This window comes from Schistocerca nitens, chromosome 1, assembly GCF_023898315.1.
Source record: "Schistocerca nitens isolate TAMUIC-IGC-003100 chromosome 1, iqSchNite1.1, whole genome shotgun sequence".
Classification (NCBI taxonomy): Eukaryota; Metazoa; Arthropoda; class Insecta; order Orthoptera; family Acrididae; genus Schistocerca; species Schistocerca nitens.
Window position 1 is genome coordinate 713433789 of NC_064614.1, and position 23151 is coordinate 713456939.

Here is a 23151-nt window from a genome sequence, read left to right on the forward strand (position 1 = left end):
GGGAAGCAATATATTCGATACCTCATCCAGAAACGCACCCTCTCGAAACCTGACAAGCAAGCTACACCGCGATGCAGAGCGCCTCTCTTGCAGAGTCTGCCACTTGAGTTTACTAAACATCTCTGTAACGCTATCACGGTTACCAAATAACCCTGTGACGAAACGCGCCGCTCTTCTTTGGATCTTCTCTATCTCCTCCGTCAACCCGATCTGGTACGGATCCCACACTGTTGAGCAATACTCAAGTATAGGTCGAACGAGTGTTTTGTAAGCCACCTCCTTTGTTGATGGACTACATTTTCTAAGGACTCTCCCAATGAATCTCAACCTGGTACCCGCCTTACCAACAATTAATTTTATATGATCATTCCACTTCAAATCGTTCCGCACCCATACTCCCAGATATTTTACAGAAGTAACTGCTACCAGTGTTTGTTCCACTATCATATAATCATACAATAAAGGATCCTTCTTTCTATGTATTCGCAATACATTACATTTGTCTATGTTAAGGGTCAGTTGCCACTCCCTGCACCAAGTGCCTATCCGCTGCAGATCTTCCTGCATTTTGCATTTCGCTACAATTTTCTAATGCTGCAACTTCTCTGTATACTACAGCATCATCCGCGAAAAGCCGCATGGAACTTCCGACACTATCTACTAGGTCATTTATATATATTGTGAAAAGCAATGGTCCCATAACTCTCCCCTGTGGCACGCCAGAGGTTACTTTAACGTCTGTAGATGTCTCTCCATTGATAACAACATGCTTTGTTCTGTTTGCTAAAAACTCTTCGATCCAGCCACACAGCTGGTCTGATATTCCGTAGGCTCTTGCTTTGTTTATCAGGCGACAGTGCGGAACTGTATCGAACGCCGTCCGGAAGTCAAGGAAAATAGCATCTACCTGGGAGCCTGTATTTAATATTTTCTGGGTATCATGAACAAATAAAGCGAGTTGGGTCTCACACGATCGCTGTTTCCGGAATCCATGTTCATTCCTACAGAGTAGATTCTGGGTTTCCAAAAACGACATGATACTCGAGCAAAAAACATGTTCTAAAATTCTACAACAGATCGACGTCAGGGATATAGGTCTATAGTTTTGCGCATCTGCTCGACGACCCTTCTTGAAGACTGGGACTACCTGTGCTCTTTTCCAATCATTTGGAACGTTCCGTGCCTCTAGAGACTTGCGGTACACGGCTGTCAGAAGGGGGGCAAGTTCTTTCGCGTACTCTGTGTAGAAACGAATTGGTATCCCGTCAGGTCCAGTGGACTTTCCTCTGTTGAGTGATTCCAGTTGCTTTTCTATTCCTTGGACACTTATTTCGATGTCGTCCATTTTTTCGTTTGTGCGAGGATTTAGAGAAGGAACTGCAGTGCGGTCTTCCTCTGTGAAACAGCTTTGGAAAAAGGTGTTCAGTATTTCAGCTTTACGCGTGTCATCCTCTGTTTCAATGCCATCATCATCCCGGAGTGTCTGGATATGCTGTTTCGAGCCACTTACTGATTTAACGTAAGACCAGAACTTCCTAGGATTTTCTGTTAAGTCGGTACACAGAATTTTACTTTCGAATTCACTGAACGCTTCACGCATAGCCCTCCTTACGCTAACTTTGACATCGTTTAGGTTCTGTTTGTCTGAGAGGTTTCGGCTGCGTTTAAACTTGGAGTGAAGCTCTCTTTGCTTTCGCAGTAGCTTCCTAACTTTGTTGTTGAACCACGGTGGGTTTTTCCCGTCCCTCACAGTTTTACTTTTTCCATAAACACTCAACATTGTCAGTATCGGAACAGAAATTTTCTCTTTGATCTGTTAGGTAGTCTGAAATCTGCCTTCTATTACTCTTGCTAAACAGATAAACCTTGCTCCCTTTTTTATATTCCTATTAACTTCCATATTCAGGGATGCTGCAACGGCCTTATGATCACTGATTCCCTGTTCTGCACTTACAGAGTCGAAAAGTTCGGGTCTGTTTGTTATCAGTAGGTCCAAGATGTTATCTCCACGAGTCGGTTCTCTGTTTAATTGCTCGAGGTAATTTTCGGATAGTGCACTCAGTATAATGTCACTCGATGCTCTGTCGCTACCACCCGTCCTAAACATCTGAGTGTCCCAGTATATATCTGGTAAATTGAAATCTCCAACTAAGACTATAATATGCTGAGAAAATTTATGTGCAATGTATTCCAAATTTTCTCTCAGTTGTTCTGCAACTAATGCTGCTGAGTCGGGAGGTCGGTAAAAGGAGACAATTATTAACCTAGCTCGGTTGTTGAGTGTAACCTCCACCCATAATATTTCACAGAAACTATCCACTTCTACTACACTACAGGATAAACTACTACTAACAGCGACAAACACGCCACCACCGGTTGCATGCAATCTATCCTTTCTAAACACCGTCTGTGCCTTTGTAAAAATTTCGGCTGAATTTATCTCTGCCTTCAGCCAGCTTTCTGTACCTATAACGATTTCAGCTTCGGTGCTTTCTATCAGCGCTTGAAGTTCCGGTACTTTACCAATGCAGCTTCGACAGTTTACAATTACAATACCGATTGCTGCTTGGTCCCCGCATGTCCTGACTTTGCCCCGCACCCTTTGAGGCTGTTGCCCTTTCTGTACTTGCCCGAGGCCATCTAACCTAAAAAAAACCGCCCAGTCCACGCCACACAACCCCTGCTACCCGTGTAGCCGCTTGCTGCGTGTAGTGGACTCCTGACCTATCCAGCGGAACCCTAAACCCGACCACCCTATGGCGCAAGTCGAGGAATCTGCAGCTAACACGATCGCAGAACCGTCTCAGCCTCTGATTCAGACCCTCCACTCGGCTCTGTACCAAAGGTCCGCAGTCAGTCCTGTCGATGATGCTGCAGATGGTGAGCTCTGCTTTCATCCCGCTAGCGAGACTGGCAGTCTTCACCAAATGAGATAGCCGCCGGAAGCCAGAGAAGATTTCCTCCGATCCATAGCGACACACATCATTGGTGCCGACATGAGCGACCGCCTGCATATGGGTGCACCCTGTACCCTTCATGGCATCCGGAAGGACCCTTTCCACATCTGGAATGACTCCCCCCGGTATGCACACGGAGTGCACATTGGTTTTCTTCCCCTCTCTTGCTGCCATATCCCTAGTTATGCTGATAACTACGTCGACTACGAAGTTTCTCTACAACAGGAATCCAAGCAGAGTTTAGCTGATAACCGTTATGTCGATTGATGAGAGTCTCGTTGTCAGACAATCTTATTTCCACATATCATTGATAATGGAGCTCCAAAAGTTTGATGTATGGGCCAAAATTTTTGTGTCGTTGTAATTCATGGAATGGTCTGTGGAAATACAATGTTCGGCGATTGCGAACTTGGTGGGTTGGAGAAGGCGAGTATGCCGGTGGTGTTCACAATGCGTTCCTGCACAGTTCGTGTTAATGTGTTATCTTTTTGTATACAGGTATGTCTGATTTTACTGGCATCCTCTATTACCACCACATCAGAAAACGGTGGCTCTCACGAGAAATCACAAGCCCTCGAGCCATTGTAGTTGACTTGAACCACCAACTGTTTAGCAGCATTAGGGAGATAACAGTGCATCATCTTCAGGCGTAACAAAACGCTCTTTCCGCTGCTGACGGAAACTGGTGACGACAGTAGCAAACAGGTCGAAGTCACAGGCGCGGCTGTGATGAGGGAAGGAAGTATAAGCGAGTCGGGTCGAGCAGGAAAAGAAGAGCCGTCAGACGCACCTTTCCGCTGCGGATGGCGGCGGCGAGCTGGTGCGCCGGCACGAGCAGCACGGGGTCGGATACGGGCGGCACGGCGCGGCGCGGCGCGAACAGCAGGCGCGCGCGCACCACGGCCAGCGCGACGGGCCGCGCCGCCAGCATCAGCAGCCGCAGCGCCCACTGCGACCACCACGTCAGCATCCTCAGCTCGCTCTCTGCAACACCGGCCACAGTCCTGCTTAACACAAAAAAACATTCGTCTGTTCCAGCTTTGATAGTTGCCTCACTCCGCTGACAGTCCACTTGTTTCTTCAGGTATGCCATTCCAGATGAAGCCATTCGCTAATGATTTCGCCCTACAGAGCTACCCAAATTGTTGGGTGCATTTCACCCACTGTCCCAAAATAGCCCTAGGGGATGTAGAAGAGGTGATCAGCATTCCAGTCTAGGAGCGATAGGGTGTTTGTGTGCTCATCAAATGGTGATCGTATGCATGTAATCCTGTGAACACGGTGGTCACCATCTTGGAACGGGGGATGTTCACAGCGTACTCTCACTGAATATCCCGGTGTCCGAGAATGTTGACACAAACATCACGGTACGTTATACGTACCTTAAACATCACATTACCAAGTCCAGCCTGAATTACACGGCAGATTAAAAGCCGCATTGGACAGTGGGGGCCTCAGAAATTCGGATGCACATAATTACCGACCAATTTCACTGACATAAAAAAAATTGTTCTGAGCACTATGGCACTCAACTTCTGAGGTCATCAGTCCCCTAGAACTTAGAACTACTTAAACCTAACTAACCTAAGGACAACACACACACCCATGCCCGAGGCAAGATTCGAACCTGCGACCGTAGCAGGCGCGCCGCGCGGGATTAGCCGAGCGCTCTCAGGCGCTGCAGTCATGGACTGTGCGGCTGGTCCCGGCGGAGGTTCGAGTCCTCCCTCGGGCATAGGTGTGTGTGTTTGTCCTTAGGATAATTTAGCTTAAGTAGTGTGTAAGCTCAGGGACTGATGACCTTAGCAGTTAAGTCCCATAAGCTTTCACACACATTTGAACCTTTTTTCGTAACAGTCGCGCGGTTCTAGACTGTAGCGCCCAGGACCGCTCGGCCACTCCGGCCGGCTCACTGGCATCGATCTGTTGTAGAATCAAGCAGCATATTTTGTGCTCAGACATAATGACCTTTCTGGACTCTGAGAAGCTCATCTGCAGAAACGAGCACGGTTTTAGTACACAGCGGTAATGCCAGACACAGCTGGCCCTCTTTGTGCATGATATGCAACAGGCTCTAGATACCGGCTCCCAGGTTGATGCCATATTCCTCGACTTTCGAAAGGCGTTCGACTGAGTTCCGCACTGTCGCTTGCTCCAAAAAGTGCGCGCTGACGGCCTCTCCGATGACATATGCTGTTCGATAGATAATTTTCTAACAGACAGGGAGCAGTATGTCGTCCTGAACGGGTTGACTTCAACAGAAACAAGCGTAACTTCAGGTGTGCCCCAGGACAGTGTAATAGGTCCGCTGCTTTTTACGATTTACATAAACGATCTAGTTGGTGGTATTGACAGCGACATTAGACGTTTGCCGATGATGCTGTAGTCTACAGGAAAATAGTATCAAACGAAAGTTGTGAACAAAGCAATGAGGATTTGCATAAAATAAATGCGTGGTGTAATGACTGGCAGTTAACTCTCAACATTAGTAAGTGTAACCTACTGCGTATATATAACAAGGCGAAAATCCCCATTAATGTACGAGTACAAAATAAATGCCCAATCTTTGGAAGCGGTAACATCAGTCAAGTATCTGGGTGTGACTATTCGAAATGATCTCAAATGGAATGATCAGATTACACAAGTAACGGGCAAGGCGAACTCTAGATTGCGGTTTATTGGTAGAATCCTGAAGCGATGCAGTCCTTCAACAAAGGAAATAGTTTACAATACGTTAGTTCGTCCAGTCTTAGAGTATTGTTCGTCTGTATAGGACCCTTACCAGTTGGGTCTGATTCAAGAGATTGAGAAGGTCCAAAGAAGAGCGGCAAGATTCGTGACTGGTACATTTAGCCATCGCGAGAGCGTTACGAACCTCATAGAAAGTTTGAAGTGGGACACACTTGCAGATAGACGGCGCGCCAAGCGGCAGGGGCTGCTCACTAAATTCCGAAATCCGATCTTCACCGAGGATGTAGAGCATATATTATTACCACCAACTTTCAAATCGCGCAATGATCACCATTCAAAGACAAGGGAAATTAGAGCTCGTACTGAGGCGTTCAGACAGTCGTTTTTCCCTCGCGCGATCCGCGAGTGGAGGGAAATATGACTTTGGCGCTTATTGTGCCCTCCGCCACACACCGCTTGGTGGCTAGCGGAGTATATATGTAGACGCAGATTTGAAAAGAGGCAAATCGCGACTCATCGGAACACACTCCACTCTTCCAATCAGCTACCAGCCAGTTTCTGCATGGTTTGGCCCACTGAAGCTGTTCATGTCGCTGTCTAACAATGGCCTTTTACGGACTACTAGACTCCAAGGCTACCTTGCATGCAGCTCTTTTCGATAGATTAGCTTCGAAACTGGTTGAGATGGACCTGCGTTAACTGACAGCAGTAATACCTATCGGGTTTCAACCCAATTGTCATGGATCAGATACGATAGTCGTCTCTGGTCCTTGTTGGCTAGGATACTTTTATCACTACTATTCTGACGCAGTGTTTCGTGACTGCGAGTGCTGTATCATTCCTCGTACACAGGTTTGACAGTCCACGCTGACACAGTAACAAACAGGGCAGCTTTTTTCACGGTGTGGTCATGGGCTCGTCAAGATACAACTTCTTTCTGTCATACTGTTTCGTTTCCATATTGACGCAACTTTACTGCGCCGATTCCATACAACCGACTGGCACACACACACACACACACACACACACACACACACACACTCACACACACACACACACTGCTCCAGCGTAATGACTTACGTCAGCAGTGAAAGATGACTTGACCACCTGCTACCAGCTCTTCACCATCTACACTAGAATCTACAGTGCTTCAAAATGACTAGAGGGTTAGCATACTTCAATAATATTAACAATAAATATATAAAACAGTAATACAATAATATATTTACGTCAGTGGGGTACATCACCGTAACATAACCTCCAAAAAATTGCAATCGAAAGAAAAGCATTCGACCGAAAATTTCAGAAGCACATATGGAAAAAAAACAATTGATTTAAGAACTATAATAAAATCTCACAAGTCTGACGTGGTCGTAATTTATACGATATAAAATGGAAGTGTGCACTCCCCCTTATCAATACTTCATTTAACACCACAACTTTGAATGCAGACTTGAAGACTATTACTATTCGAACACTTAAATGATGGAATGATGTTTCTTTCCATCTAAGTTCGTGAAAGTCACTCCTTCTGTTATTTTTTGCAGCGTGAAGGGTGTAGCTGTGGTCAATTTACTGAAGTGTGCCTGTTCTACTTGCGTCTTATGAACGTGTCAGATTTGTTTTCCATTTTCGTGATTTGGTTTTTGTCCGAACCCCGTGGGATAGACATACACGTTAGCTTGCCACTTTCGAGATTCGGGGAGTGTCGCCGGCTCCGAATCGAATCCGTCCGGTGGATTAACGACGACATCCGGTGTGCCGGCCATCCTTGGTTTGGTTTCCGCGGTTTCTCACATCCCACAAGGTGAATACCACACTGGTACTCACGTCCTAGCACTGGTACACGATTCGGACATTCTCACTCTTTCACGTCGATAACACTAGACGCAGACAGAGGGGGTATATAAATTTGATTCGCGGGGGAGAGGGGATAGAGAGACGGAGACAAGTAGGGCATGTCACACGAGTTTCAGAACATATATCTTCTGCGTGTGTCACACTTGCCTCTTTATTGTATGTGTCTACTAAGAAGGCGATCTCTCAGCGAAACAATCATTGTGCTTTTTTCCATGACACCCTTCTAGCATTTTTATGTGTTTTTTTTGTTAGTGGCCAAAATTGATATGTGGCAGAATACAAATATCCTTTAAATCTCTATACAAATATCATTTAAATCTATACTGACATTCAGATGACCATTGTTTCTAAAAATGAAGTTGTATGATGAATATTTTTTTCATGTGTTTGGGGCTCTTCATCTAATTCTATTAACATGTGTTATTCAAAAAGAATTTTATGTAAACGATTGACCAAGTTATTACGAAAGCAAATCTTGTTATAAATGAAAATTTTATACAAGAGCAAAAAAACTTCCTAAATCGTTTGGTTTAAACTTCTTCTCAATTTGTGCCTTTTTTTGTTAATATTTGTTCCTCGTGACTCACTATTAACATACCCCGTAGCCAACCAGCAGTGGTTCTGGACGCAGAAAAGAACTACAAGACAGCTGTTTCAATTAAACTTTATTATACTCAATGTTGTCTGGTATTCGTAGGTCTTACGAAAGCTTTGAAACAGTTTCAGTAAAACCTGTGCTGACGGACCATGAAAAACGAGGCATTGGTCGATTCGATGTAGCGTCCTTAACAACCGAGCTAATGCTCTGGTTTCAATTAGCTCGTTGTGAATGAGACCTCAAGTAGTACCTCTTATACTACTTCAACTAGCGGAGTTCCTTTCCGTCTTTATTTCACCAGCAATACTTGATGCTGTTTCATGTGAGTAGAAGAAGCCTTAACGTGCCACAGAGGGAACTTCAAAGAGACAAACAGGTGTAAATATGTGGTCCAGAAAGGCATCCATCAACCCTTCTATCAGCTATATAATTAAGCCTGTATAAATTCCAAAAAAAGGACTGAGATGTGTCTAAGAAGTACACAGCAAGTGTATATAATCTCAATGAGATTTTTTCTTGTAATTCGAGATAAATAGTCTTCTTTCACGGATGCCCGAAACTGGGTATATCGGCAGACTCAACATTGTTCGCTAACTAGAAAAAGTTAAACAGAACAAAAGATAGTAGCAATGTCCCCTCTTTAATTTTAGATATATTTGTGTCTTTTATAAAGCTCACACTCACACAGAAACGCTAAATTATTTCCTCCCTCGTTTATGGTTTCATGTATTTATTTCTGAAGCCATGTGATCAGTTCAATGCAATAGTCGTCCTTATAATAATAGTAACTAATTAAAAAAACGGCTCTAGTGCATTGATCAGCGTCGTTAACTGAGGATTGTGCAGATATTATATCCCACTAGATGAACCATTTATCTAACGAAACAATAAGCACGAGTGAGCAGATTTTTACGCTTTGCCCAGGGTCAGAAAGTAACTGAATATCTTTTCAAAAATTCTTTCAGCTAAAAGTGATCACAAAGATAGATAACCCCAAACTAATACTGTGTCTAATACTCTGCTCTGAAAAACTGAGTTTTTTGTAATGCTATGCTGTCCATATCTGTTAATATCCTTTACTTAATCAACACCAATACTTTGCAGGAAAACCAATATACAGGGTGGTCCATTGATAGTGACCGGGCCAAATATCTCACGAAATACGTATCAAACGAATAAACTACAAAGAACGAAACTCGTCTAGCTTGAAGGGGGAAACCAGGTGGCGCTATCGTTGGCCCTCTAGATGGCGCTGCCATAGATCAAATGGATATCAACTGCGTTTTTTTAATAGGAACCCCTATTTTTATTACATATTCGTGTAGTACGTAAAGAAATATGAATGTTTTAGTTGGACCACTTTTTTCAGTTTGTGATAGATGGCGGTGTAATAGTCACAAACGTATAAGTACGTGGTATCACGTAACATTCCGCCAGTGCGGACGGTATTTGTTTCGTGATACATTGCCCGGATCATGGACGACAACCAGTTTGGACAAGAAGAGAATAGAAGCTTTCGAAATGTGGTGCTACAGAAGAATGCTGAAGATAAGGTTGGTAGATCACGTAACTAATGAGGAGAAGAGAAGTTTGTGGCACAACTTGACTAGAAGAAGGGATCGGTTGGTAGGACATGTTTTGAGGCATCAAGGGATCACAAATTTAGCATTGGAGGGCAGCGTGGAGGGTAAAAATCGTAGAGGGAGACCAAGAGATCAATACACTAAGCAGATTCAGAAGGATGTAGATTGCAGTAGGTACTGGGAGATGAAGAAGCTTGCACAGGATAGAGTAGCATGGAGAGCTGCATCAAACCAGTCTCAGGACTGAAGACCACAATAACAACAACAACATTGCCCGTGTTAAAATGGACCGTTTACCAATTGCGGAAAAGATCGATATCATTTTGATGTATGGCTATTATGATCAAAATGCCCAACGGGCGTGTGCTATGTATGCTGCTCCGTATCCTGGACATCATCCAAGTGTCCAGGCCGTTCGCCAGATAGTTAGGTTATTTAAGGAAACAGGAAGTGTTCAGCCACGTGTGAAACGTCAGCTGCGACCTGCAAAAAAGGATGATGCCCAAGTAGCGGCTAATCCGCACATCAGTAGCAGACAAATTGCGCGAGAATCGGGAATCTCAAAAACGTCGGTGTTGAGAATGCTACATCAACATCGATTGCACCCGTGCCATATTTCTATGCGCCAGGAATTACATGGCGACGACTTTGAACGTCGTGTGCTGTTCTGCACTGGGCACAAGAGAAATTACGGGACGATGGCAGATTTTTTGCACGCGTTCTATTTAGCGACGAAGCGTCATTCACCAACAGCGGTAACGTAAACCGGCATAATATGCACTATTGGGCAACGGAAAATCCACGATGGCTGCGACAAGTGGAACATCAGCGACATTGGCGGGTTAATATATGGTGCGGCATTATGGGAGGAAGTATAATTGGCCCCCATTTTATCGACGGCAATCTAAATGGTGCAATGTATGCTTATTTCCTACGTAATGTTCTGCCGATGTTACTACAAGAAGTTTCACTGCATGACAGAATGGCGATGTACTTCCAACATGATGGATGTCCTGCACATAGCTCGCGTGCGGTTGAAGTGGTACTGAACGGCATAATTATTTCATGACAAGTGGATTGTTCGTCGAAGCACCATACCATGGCCCGCACGTTCACCGGATCTGACGTCCCCGGATTTCTTTCTGTGGGGAAAGTTGAAGGATATTTGCTATAGTGATCCACCGACAACGCCTGACAACTTGCGTCAACGCACTGTCAATGCATGTGCGAACATTACGGAAGGCGAACTACTCGCTGTTGAGAGGAATGCATTGAGGTTGACGGACATCATTTTGAGCCTTTATTGCATTAATGTGGTATTTACAAGTAATCACGCTGTAATAGCATGCGTTCTCAGAAATGATAAGTTCACAAAGGTACGTGTATCACATTGGAACAACCGAAATAAAATGTTCAAACGTACCTATGTTCTGTATTTTAATTTAAAAAACCTACCTGTTACCAACTGTTAGTCTAAAATTGTGAGCCATATGTTTGTGACTATTACAGCGCCATCTATCACAAAGCGAAAAAAGTGGTCCAACTAAAACATTCAGTTTTCTTTACGTACTACACGAATATGTAATAAAAAATGGGGGTTTCTATTTTAAAAAACGCAGTTGATATCCGTTTGACCTATGGCAACGCCATCTAGAGGGCCAACCATAGCGCCACCTGGTTTCCCCCTTCAAGCTAGGCAAGTTTCGTTCTTTGTAGTTTTTTCGTTTGACGCTTATTTCGTGAGATATTTGGCCCGGTCACGATCAATGGACCACCCTGTATATAGAATCAAAAGTGTCATTTCTTTTACATGTGGCTATGACCAAACGTACAAATATTGCAGTTAGAATGCGGAACAGCAGCTGAAATAAAGCATTAATAGAGGTGTAGAATTTTAGAGTAATTTTTTTTTTCGTATGACGTACGTCATTCATTATTCGTCCAAAAAATGGTAAATATGAGAAATCGCAGCGGATGACTGCAATATCACAGATGAAACTAGAGCTAAAATTGATTATGATGTGTACTGGCGGTTTCTAGGAGGTGCTTCCATCCTGTAACACTTCACTGAGTTGCTGTCTGACAGCGAAGGCTGTCCACGAATCTGCCGACTGGCGATCACGGTTTGTGTGTGCGTCTGTGTGTGTGTGTGTGTGTGTGTGTGTGTGTGTGGACCACGATTCCGCAAGCGGCCTTGACGACCTGTTGCCTCGGTCGCTCGTTCTGGATGGCGCAAGATCGCCTCCTGTTTTCTGCACGACATGATACACAGTCGACCGCAAAAAACACGGGTAGCCTCCATCGCTTCGCGCGAAGATAAAATATTTATGCCAGATGAACCCCAATTCCACCGTCAAGACATCGCAGGGAGTTCAAAAATATTTTCTGAGTGTTTTGATACAAAATACCCTTAGTCGCCCTGGCTCGTCAAAGATTGATACCGCAGTTGTGATACATTCGGTATATTACTCCAATTACCTTTGTTTCTGTGGAAATACACTGCCTGAGAAATTAGTGAAGCATCCAGAAGACATGGTCGGATATCATTGTACCTTCATACATGTACACGCCATCGAAGGGTACGCAAATGACAGAGTTTCAATTCTCTGGGACAGGTAGAGCGTCAGTCAGAAAGCATTACTGTTGTACGTTTTTAGCGTTGTTACCAGGACCGGTAATGTATCCAGGAGTTGTAACAGCGTCAGATATTAACTGATCACTGCGAAGGACTTCCAGACGCCGTGTACTCGTGTATGCAAGGGTTATAGGAATGTACCGGATTTTCAAAGGGGCCTCATCGTGGGTCTCCATTTGGCTAGTCGAATCGCGCAGTATCCAAATTTTCTGGGAATTCGGATGTGACAGTGGCGCGATTTGGACGGCTTGGGGACGTGAGAGCAGGCATTCTTGGCGTCTAGGCTCCGGTCAACTGCAACCCTTCCACGTCTGCATTTGCCATCCGAGAACAATTAATAGACTCTCTGCAGCGTGACCATTGGTCGGAGACTAGCAGCAGCCGGACTAGGGAATTACTGTCCCACGCTTTTTGAACAGTGCTGTGACCGGGAAGCATGGACTTCTAATGAATAGGATTGCACTGTGTTTAACGATGAATCGCGGTTCTACAGTACCCTGTATGACCATCGCCGGTGAGTATGGCGGCGACCTCGGGAGAGGTCCCATTCTTCCATTTCTGTAGTCTCCTGGTGGAGCCATCGGGTACGAATTTGGCTCAAGGGCTGGTAGTGACTGAGGGAATTACGATGGCGCAACGGTACGTTACTGACATCCTCTCGTGCGAACGTCTTGCGGTCCCATTTTGCAACAGAACAAAGCTGGTCTGCACGTGGCACGTGTCTCTATGAAATCTCTGCGCGATGTCGAACTACTACTGTGGCCAGCAAGATCCCCGGGTCTCTCCCCATTGGACACGTGTGAGACTAGCTCGGACATCAACTTCAAGGCAGCGTTAATGTTCAGCATATCAAGGACCATTTACAACAGCTGCGAGCCAGTCTGTCTCAGGAGATAATTCAACGGCTTTATGACACCATTGCCCAGCGAATCAGAGCGTGTATCCAGTCCAATTGATGGTGCACCTTCATAATAATAAGTAAGCTCATTACCAAGTTCTTTGTAAATTTCACTCGATTTTGCAATGATTGAAATAACATTACACGTCCTCTCTATCAGTGAATTTTCGTTTCATGTCCTGCTCCCCTTTTTTGTGGATCACTTTTTTCGTCAGGCAGTGTAAGTTCAAGGTAGTGAAAGAAACCTTTAATATGCAATCGCCAAAACATACACCCAAAAGCACAGAGTAATTCAGACGAAACCCTTATATTTTTATTTCACTGTGATCAATCCTTTCTATCAATATAAATGTCCCTATACGTCGACCACAATGATCATGGAAGAGTGAGCAACGACGTACCGTCGACTTTTTTCTCACGACCAACACTGTTCGGCTGCGACGTTTCTAGCAACCAAATCCAAGTGAGTATCGACCGAGCTCTTCATATGGCCGCAGAAGAAGAAGAAGTCGCGAGGTGTTTGGCGACCAAGCTGGCAACGAAACTGAACAGCCACGATAATTACATTATTATCCAATTAGGCTGTAATGAACCACCGAGGACCACGAGTCCCTCTACCGGTGCCGGTGGAGTTCTGGTTCACTCAATACATCCATAGATAAGTAATCATGGAGAGACCTGAACGGACGAGAAGTGGTACAGCGTTTAGCCCCGTAATCGTCGATTTGTAGAAATTCTCCCATCTTAGAAGTATCGTGCTGAAAGTAATGTTAAAGCTGCAATCCCAATAAAGTATAAATGCGACTGCCTTATAGTAGTCAACAAATTTTAACAATGTATTGTTACGTTGTGACGTCATTTACTTCTGCCATGTGATCAGAGGCAATATTTACAAAATGACCGACACCAGTGTTTCGCTTATACAGTCTGCTGTCAATGAATTGCTTGTTAAAGAGGAAAAAATCTGCTACTTTTATTTGTCTCAAGCTTTAGCGTCCATATACAGATGTGAGGATGGGCGTCACCAGTCTTAGGAAGTGGAAGAAACGCTCTGTGGATACACGAACATCCAAGATGAGCCTCGTAGCGGTAGCCCTTTAGCTGGCAGCACACTACGTGACATGGGAAGATACGACAAATTCATCAGAGCATACGTGTCACTGTGAAAGATACCGCAATGAAACCTGCACCAAGAAAGAGTGCAGTGCAGGAAATGATTCACTTCCACGTTGGGGACCTACTTTTACTGGCCGAATACTACGAAGTTCAGAGAAGTGTTGTCGCTGCAAAATATTGCCAGTAATTTCGAAATGAAGGACGCGATTGTCGACGGGTACCGTTACCGTACATGAAAACTAGTTTCATCAGTCTGAACCTGAAAAAAACTTCCACAGTGCGGATAATACAATTTGCATTTGTCAGAAAAATAGCAAGGACAGCGAGGTTTGCTGGAAAAATTATGGTAAGGGTTTTCTGGGATTCAGAGGTGGTATTCTCGTTGGACTTCTCCAACATTGGCAGACCATAAATGCAGGCTCTTACACCCATGCAGCATTGAAGCTCCGCTGTGTATTTCACGGTAAACGCCCTGTGAAGAAAATCACTCCACAAAAGGATAACGCGCGACTTGGCAGTGCTCGCGCCACTGTGGAAAAAGTCCTAAGTGCATTCCCTACTGTTGGTACCTTCCGAGTATCGCCTTTTCGGTTATGTGAAAGAACAATTTCGACGCCAACGCTAGGAGAAACTTGGGAACATCCATAAAGCTGTGCATCTATGTCATCGGGCAGTAGGAACGGAACTATAACGTAGAAAAAAAATTTCAACACCAACAAGGAGTTGTGTCACAAAACGAAAGATCGTAGGTGTGTTTCTATATCTGAAAGATTTCAAGCTGGTAACACAAGAGTGGCCCTAGTAGCGCCGCTATGTGGATGAAATTCATTTTTGCTTCAAATATGTGCTGTAATGGTCGTGAGTGTTAGTTATCTTCGAGACTGGACATAGTGAGTCGATTTTAGTGGAGAATGCCTTTAAACGGGGCTACGAGAAGCTGGATATCAGTTCTGCAATATAGCAGAAAGACTTGACAGGAATGTATCCGGTATGTAGCCACTGTACATGGTTGCTGGCAGCGGCGGTCATGAGAATGTACGGTCGCTAGAAGACCGGGCTCCGGACGGCCATTTAGCTCTACCGAGAGAGATCACCATCATCGCGGTTGGCGATGGCTCTGGCCCATCGTACTGCATCTGGAGCAGCAATTTGAGCACCAGTTGACACCACAGTGACACAACGAGCTGTTACAAACGTTTACGGAGGACGATTCATAGCCAGACTCCCTGTAACGTGCATTCCACTAACCTCATACCATAGCCATTTGAGACTTCAGTGGTGTCAACCGAACTAATTGGAGGGCAGGGTGGAGGTTTGTTATGTTTTCTGATGAAAGCTATTCCTGCCTCGGTGTTAGTGGTGGCTGTGTGTTGGCTAGAAAGAGGCCAGTGGAGGGCCTACAACCAACCTGTCTGCTTGCTAAACACACCGGACCTACACCTGAAGTTAACGTCTTGGTGCCATCTCGTATGACAGCAGGAGCACTCTCGTGGTTATTCCACGCACACTGACAGCAAATTTGTACGTCAGTCTGGTGATTCGACCTACTGTGCTGCCACTCATGAACACCACTCCATGGGGTGTTTTCCAGCAGCATAACGCTCTCCCACATACCGCTGTTGTAATATAATATGCTCTAAAGAGTATGGACATTTTGCCTTGGCCTGCTCTATCACCATATCTGTCTCCAATCAAGCACATGTGGGAGATCATTGGAGGACGACACCAGCCGCGCGGGATTAGCCGAGCGGTCTGAGGCGCTGCAGTCATGGACTGTGCGGCAGGTCCTGGCGGGGGTTCGAGTCCTCCCTCGGGCATGGATGTGTGTGTTTGTCCTTAGGATAATTTAGGTTACGTAGTGTGTAAGCTTAGGGACTGATTTTTTTTTTTTTTTTTTGACAACACCAGCGTCGTACATAACTAGCACTAACCTCCATTCGACAAACAACATCCGACACTTATACAACACAATAAATGCACGTTTGCAAGTTCGCATTCAACATTCCAGCGGTTACACCGGTTATTAATGTACCAGCATCTAATATTTGCAATGGCTTATTCGCACTTACGTTAACCTGTGATCTCGCAATGTTAATAACTTAAGTATGTTACCTAGACAAATGCCGAAATATCATTACTCTATATAAATTACTTTTTGGTGCTGCGATTTTTTTAGTCAGTGAATCACGTAACAGAATTTGCGTAGAGAACAGCGTTGGTTGGTTGGTTGGGAGGGGGGTGGGGGTGGGGGGGGGGGGACCAAACAGCGAGGTCATCGGTCCCATAGGATTAGGGAAAGAAGTCGGCCGTGCCCTTTCAAAGGAACCATCCTGGAATTTGCCAGAAGCGATTTAGGAAAATCACGGAAAACCTAATCAGGATGGCCGGACGCGGGTTTGAAACGTCGTCCTCCAGAATGCGAGTCCAGTGTGCTAACCACTGCGCCACGTCGCTCAGTACAGAGAAGGGTGTAAAATTGTGTGCAAACTAATGCACACTATACTGCCAAAAACTGAAAAGTCTTTATATTACGTTGATGTACATGGATTATCTAAACAATAAAAATAAAATGATATTCACAGCAATAGGTTCCTCGTTAGTTACATTACGATAGTAAAACCACTACGGATGACACTTCAGATGATGTTTCTGGTTCACAGGGGTTCAGCTATGTACTGAAACCACCTCCGAGTAGAGACAGGAGCATGAATTGAAGCGATGGTGACGGGGTGTATTGAATCCTGATTAACACATATACTACATATTTCGCTTGAATACCTAAAATGTGCACATAGTCCTTAGTGCCAATTCTGCTTCGAGATTACTTATAAGGTCAACGGAATACAACGAAACAGCTGCTGTCAAGATCAAAAACCTAGCCTCCAGGATTAACAGCAGGAAATATGCAGACCAAATGATCAACGGATCATGTTTTTGTTGACTGGTTTTTTTGTAAATAACTTTCCTGCTACCAGTCTCGCTTTTTATTTACGTTTTACTCGACGCGTTTCGGGAAATGATTCCAATGTTCAAGTGCGTTTTCTCTCTGTACTATGCCGCTTTTTCGTAATGTTTTTGATGTGTGAGGTTCTGCATGTTCTGTTGATTTTACTGCAATATATAAAAACGTGCAATTTTTACTTTATTGCCGATTTTTATACAGTTTGTGACGGCACTTGGAAGAACTCGTAATTACAGTTTTCTTATCGTACCTTTGCGCAGAGTTTCACATTTTTTAAACAGCACACACAGTTTTCTGTGCACAGTATACATTGAAACTAACAATCAGCTAGAAAGACGTTTTTAGATTTAGTCAACAAAGATACCATTACATTTCTTAACAGAGGATGTAAACAATAAACAGGCAGCACACAGGTCATTGCTACATTGATAACTAAAATACTTCTGAAACGAGAAAACATGCAACAGGAAATAAACATAGTGAAACAGGTTGCAGTCAACAATAATTACACTGTTTCCATGGTTGACTCAATCCTAGATGAAGTGAAGAAAGTCCCAGACACAAACCACACCACCCAAGAAAAAGACGATAACAAATGAGTATTTATCATCATAAAAATTAGAAATAAATCACAGAAGTTTGCAAATATTTTCAAAAACCACAAAGTGAAAATTAGGTTTGCTATATCTAACAAAATACAATAAAAACTAATACATAAAAAAGTGTAATTATGACCCATACTCAGACTATGGAATATACAAAGTAACATGCCACTGATAATCCATGTTCTGTCTAGGAGAAACAAACCGAGATTTCAACACCAGGTTTACAGAGCACAAAAAGCCTAAAGACACAACTGCCACACATCAGCAACAACCACGCACTTACACAATACCGGACACCAATTTGGAAAAGTAGAACAAAATGTGAAAGTACTCCACCAAGTAAATAAAGGGCATAAAAAAGATCAGTTAGAAGAACTGAAGATATATTCAAATTAAAGAAAATATGAAGATAAACCTGAAAGTGAACCAGTGAATTTCTTCAAGTGCTTAGACTGTATACTTAAAAAAAATAGTAAAATATAAAAATAGGCACCATTGTAAATAGATACAAGCAAATTGTGATCCAGACTGTACAAAAGAATATCACAATCTTTAGAAGACATATAATGTTATCTCTGTTGAGTGCATCTGAAAACGTCTTTGTAACTGTTTCTTTGTGTGAGTTTGTTATTTTTGATGCATACCGTGCATAGAAAATTTATGTTTAATATGCATGAAACTCATCACAAATGGACATAAGAAAACTGTAAGTACTAATTCTCCCAAATTTCGTCTCTAACTATATACGAGTATCGAAAATCAACTACAAAGTGCACGTTTTTCCATATTGCAATAAAGTCTACGAAACAATGCATAACCTCACACATCGAAAAGTTTACGAAAAAATGGCATAATACACAGAAAAAAATGAACTGAAAAATGGGAATAATTCCCAGAAACGCGTCGTGTAAAACATAAATAAAGAAATATCGTGACTGGTAGCAGAAAAGTTAAGAGGGCCTTTCAATAAGTAATGCAGTAGGTTTTTTCTTCGGTGAACTTCGGTTGAAAAAATACGAATTTGATGTAGGCCGTAATGAAATATTCTCGCTTCAGCCCCTCGAGTTTCATGAAGTTTCGACAGGTGGTGGCGCTAGAAGTAGCATTCAAAATGACGTCTGAAAAAGAGATGGGTTCCAAGCAGAGAGCTGTCATTGAGTTTTTTTTTTTTTTGGCGGAAAACCATAGAATCGTAGATATTCATAGGCACTTGCAGAATGTTTAAGGCGATCTGACAGTGAACAGAAGCACGGTGAGTCGCTGAGCGTGTCTCTGTCGTCAGCGCAACAAGACCACACAAACCTGTTCGGTCTCCCGCGTTCCGGTTGGCCGCACACAGCTGCGACTCGTGCAGTGGTGGAAAGTGCGGACAGTCTCATTCGAAGTGGTGGACGGATGACAAACACGTCGTTGTGCAACTGGATGTCTCTGACGTTAGTGCTGACACATTCGTCCACCAGCTGGTATGCTCAAGAGTATGTGCTCGCTGGATTTCTCGCCGCCTAACAGAAGACGATAAAGAGCAACGAAGAACCATCTGTGAGGAATTGCTTGTGCATTACGAGGCTGATCATGACAATTTTTCGTCAAACGGCGTCATAGGCGATGAAACATAGGTTTATAACAAGACAGCAATCCAAGGAGTGACGCCACACCACCCCTTCTCCGAAGAAAAAGTTCAAAGCCGCACCCTCAACCGCTAAAGTCAAGGCGACGGTCTTCTGGGACTCTGACGGCAGTTATTCCATTTGATGCACTCCCTCATGGTACAACGAACAACTTTGAAGGGTATTATGCTTCCCTCAGGAAACTGAAGAAACGACTTCAGCGTGTTCGTCGCCACAAAAATGCAAACGAACTTCTCTTTCTCCGTGACACCCGAGGCCTCACACAAGTCCACGCACCGTTGAGGAGCTCATAAATCTTCACTGGTCTGTTCTTCCTCATCTACGCTAGAGCCCAGATCTCGCACCTTCCGACATCCGCAGGAAGCAGAACGCGGGCATACGGGCCCTCCCAGTAAGATGGCGTGAGGCCATTGTATTGAACGGAGAATATGTTGAAAAATAGGGTTTTGTAGCCCAAAGAGTGGGGAATAATACGGCGTACTGGAATCCTGAATGAAACCAAGCTGCTTTCAGAAAAAAAAAAAAATGTGCATTACTTATAGAACGCCCGTCGTATTTACAAACAGACCTATTGTTTTCACGATCACAGTCTTTCACAAACAGTTACTAATGGATCAAATCAGGTCCTTTTCTTGTGTCTGTCGTCGTTTACTTTTTTCAATCTTGGCTGGTTCTTGTTACATTGTCTGACGACATTTGGCTTGTGCTAATACGAGATTTTCTAGATTACATAGGGTCACAAAAGATCTACGTGCACTGCGCGAGTCAAGCAGTGATTGCAGAATGATACTGCGTGATTGCTTGTGGAATTCTGATAGCATGGTGTGTATTACCTGTAGGATTCTTTGTAATAAACTCATCTAATGTTTGCTACCTGGCTCTGTAGCCCAGATTGTTGACGCACGATGATGGGCTGGTGCTGAACGCGGAGGTTGTTTGCTCGAATATCGGTGGAAGATATTATCATTATCAGTATTTGGTCAGCAAAACATGGAGAGATGATGTGCAAAGTTCCTGGCCACCACATGATGCACCAATCTTCCCTTTCTATGTTTTTCGAGAGGAGAGTACTGTATGTGCCAGCAGATTTCGCCGTCACTCTCTCTCTGTCTCAGGAAGACTTACTCGTATCCACGGCTATTATCAATTTTCACCACGCGATACGAACTGTGCAACATATTGAACCACTGAATCCCAAGAAAATATTTATCGGCCTGCGCGTATCAATTATCGTCACTGTTACAACTATAAAACGGTCTTAATAAATGTCGCTAGACTCGCTTTGACTCGAGAGGCAGGGCTAAAATAATAACTTCTCCAGCACCAACGATAAGGGACCCGCAGCAATCCAACTGCTTTCGGAAAGATGAAGAGTTCATTGTATGGACCGGGCAATGTAAACCGCTAACAGTCATCACACGGCCTCCAAACTGATATCTCGCAACTTCTGCAGAAATATCCAAGAAGACAACGTAACAGTTAGAGATACGTCAGTAGAAAGTCTGACTCAAATCGCAGCACTTAAAATAGCCAATGGAAACGAACGCCGTTCTGACTTTAATAGAACTTCGCCAAGTCCGTCCCTCCCCATCAAACACCACCTCCAACTGGCCAATTAGCTCCAGTGTCTGATGTAAAACACGTTGTGACAGTTACCGTCGCAACACACCCCATATTTTTTTATTAAATCCGGGTGAGAGCTATTAACTCTTAGTAGTATGGTTACGAGTACAGGGCTGCAGCTGAGAGACAAGAAGTAACCGTTCCCGCGTACAATCACACACACACGTCATCTGTTGCAACAGATATTAAGGCCCCCGTACATGATAAAATTTGTTTGTCAAATTCGCTCTTTACCATCAACGGCTCTGTCAAACAAGCCCCTACATATATCAACTAGCTTGTCAATTTAACCTCACTTTTGAAGCAGACGTTGGTCGTGGCTCTGAGCACTATGGGACTTAACATCTATGGTCATTAGTCCCCTAGAACTTAGAACTACTTAAACCTAACTAACCTAAGGACATCACACAACACCCAGCCATCACGAGGCAGAGAAAATCCCTGACCCCGCCGGGAATCGAACCCGGGAACCCGGGCGTGGGAAGCGAGAACGCTACCGCACGACCACGAGATGCGGGCAGACGTTGATCGTGTTGCGATATATTCTTGCACTGACTTTCAGCACTGTGAATAAATAAGATTTAGAAAACAAGCCGTGGTTCCAGGGAGTGGTTGAAACTAAGAGCACCTGATAATTACTTCAGTTTTCTCTGAATTGACAGTAAAACTTTTAATAGCTGAGTTATTTCGCCATCACATTAAGAAGGAAGACACATAGCTGAGTTATTTCGCCATCATATTGAGAAGGAAGACACAAGTATTCGAAAATTCATTCTCTTCTACTTCGTCCTCCAACAGTTTACTAAAATACTGCAAAAAAATGGTTCAAATGGCTCTGAGCACTATGGGACTCAACATCTGAGGTCATCAGTCCCCTAGACTTAGAACTACTTAAACCTAAGGACATCACACACATCCGTGCCCGAGGCAGGATTCGAACCTGCGACCGTAGCAGCAGCGCGGTTCCGGACTGGAGCGCCTAGAACCGCTCGGCCACCGCGACCGGCAAAATACTACAACGTGGGAACATATACATCTCCCATGGAAGAACCAGAGAGCTTCGAACATTTTTTATTTTATTTCACTCCCGTTTGTACGTTTTGCTTAGAATAATGTTTTTCTTCCTACGCAGTATAAGCCCAGGAATGAGGTGACACCTCTTCCATTTTGGTAGCTACCAGTGATGTTTCGTTTTTATCCTTAATGTAGTTTCCATAGTTGTGGAAACTCTCGATAAAATGAGATAAATTGTAATGAAACTCATCTTCCCTAAACATGCGCTGTGAAACATCAGCACAAACAATGTCTTCCATCTTGTCAAATCCGTCGTTATTGGAAACTTCTCCCGAACACTTCCAACAAGCTCTATATTTGACAAACACATCAAGCGTCAAATATTTGACAAACACAGTAAAGTTTGACAAGTTGTTTGGTCGTGGACGGGTGCTTTGACGGTAGTGGAGACTAGCCGAGACCTGCCGTTCGGAGTAGTGCGGTATTGGGTCTGATTGGCTAGCGTTCATGACGTCATAATAAAATCAGCTCGATCGTCTAGTGCGAACAGATGCATGTCTGTGCAGCCTTTGCAGTTTGCTCGCGGTACTGTGTTTCTCCGTAGCAATAATATGCGAAATGAATTTCGCATCGAAATGTTGAACGAGTTAGCAAATTTTCAAACACGTACGTCGCGTATTAAATGGATACACGATACTTCACATTGCCAACAGAGGATCATTAGTCGTAAAAGTTTCCGTGACGCATTTGATATGAAGCGTCATGTGCTTTTTCATAGTGCCCACTTTTTGAATGTAAATTAGATTTGAAAGACCCCTCATAACGTTTCCAGTAACATTGGAATACTAGAGAGACAGAGACTTCATGATTAAACTGTGCAACCTTCGAATGAATGGAAAAAGAGACTAATTACATGTTTGTAAAGCGCCATGCTCCAGGAACATCTAAAGAGGACTTCTACAAAGTAAACTGCTAACTAAA

General features: G+C 43.9%; 1 protein-coding gene across 1 annotated transcript in view; it reads right to left on the reverse strand.

The window, feature by feature from the left end:
- Positions 1-23151, reverse strand: part of LOC126196724 (fatty-acid amide hydrolase 2-A-like) — a 298235-nt gene that overhangs the window by 179570 nt on the left and 95514 nt on the right. Inside the window, exon 2 of the mRNA XM_049934590.1 lies at positions 3748-3941. Coding sequence (XP_049790547.1) covers positions 3748-3941 — 194 coding nt within the window. The remainder of the gene's footprint in view (positions 1-3747; positions 3942-23151) is intronic.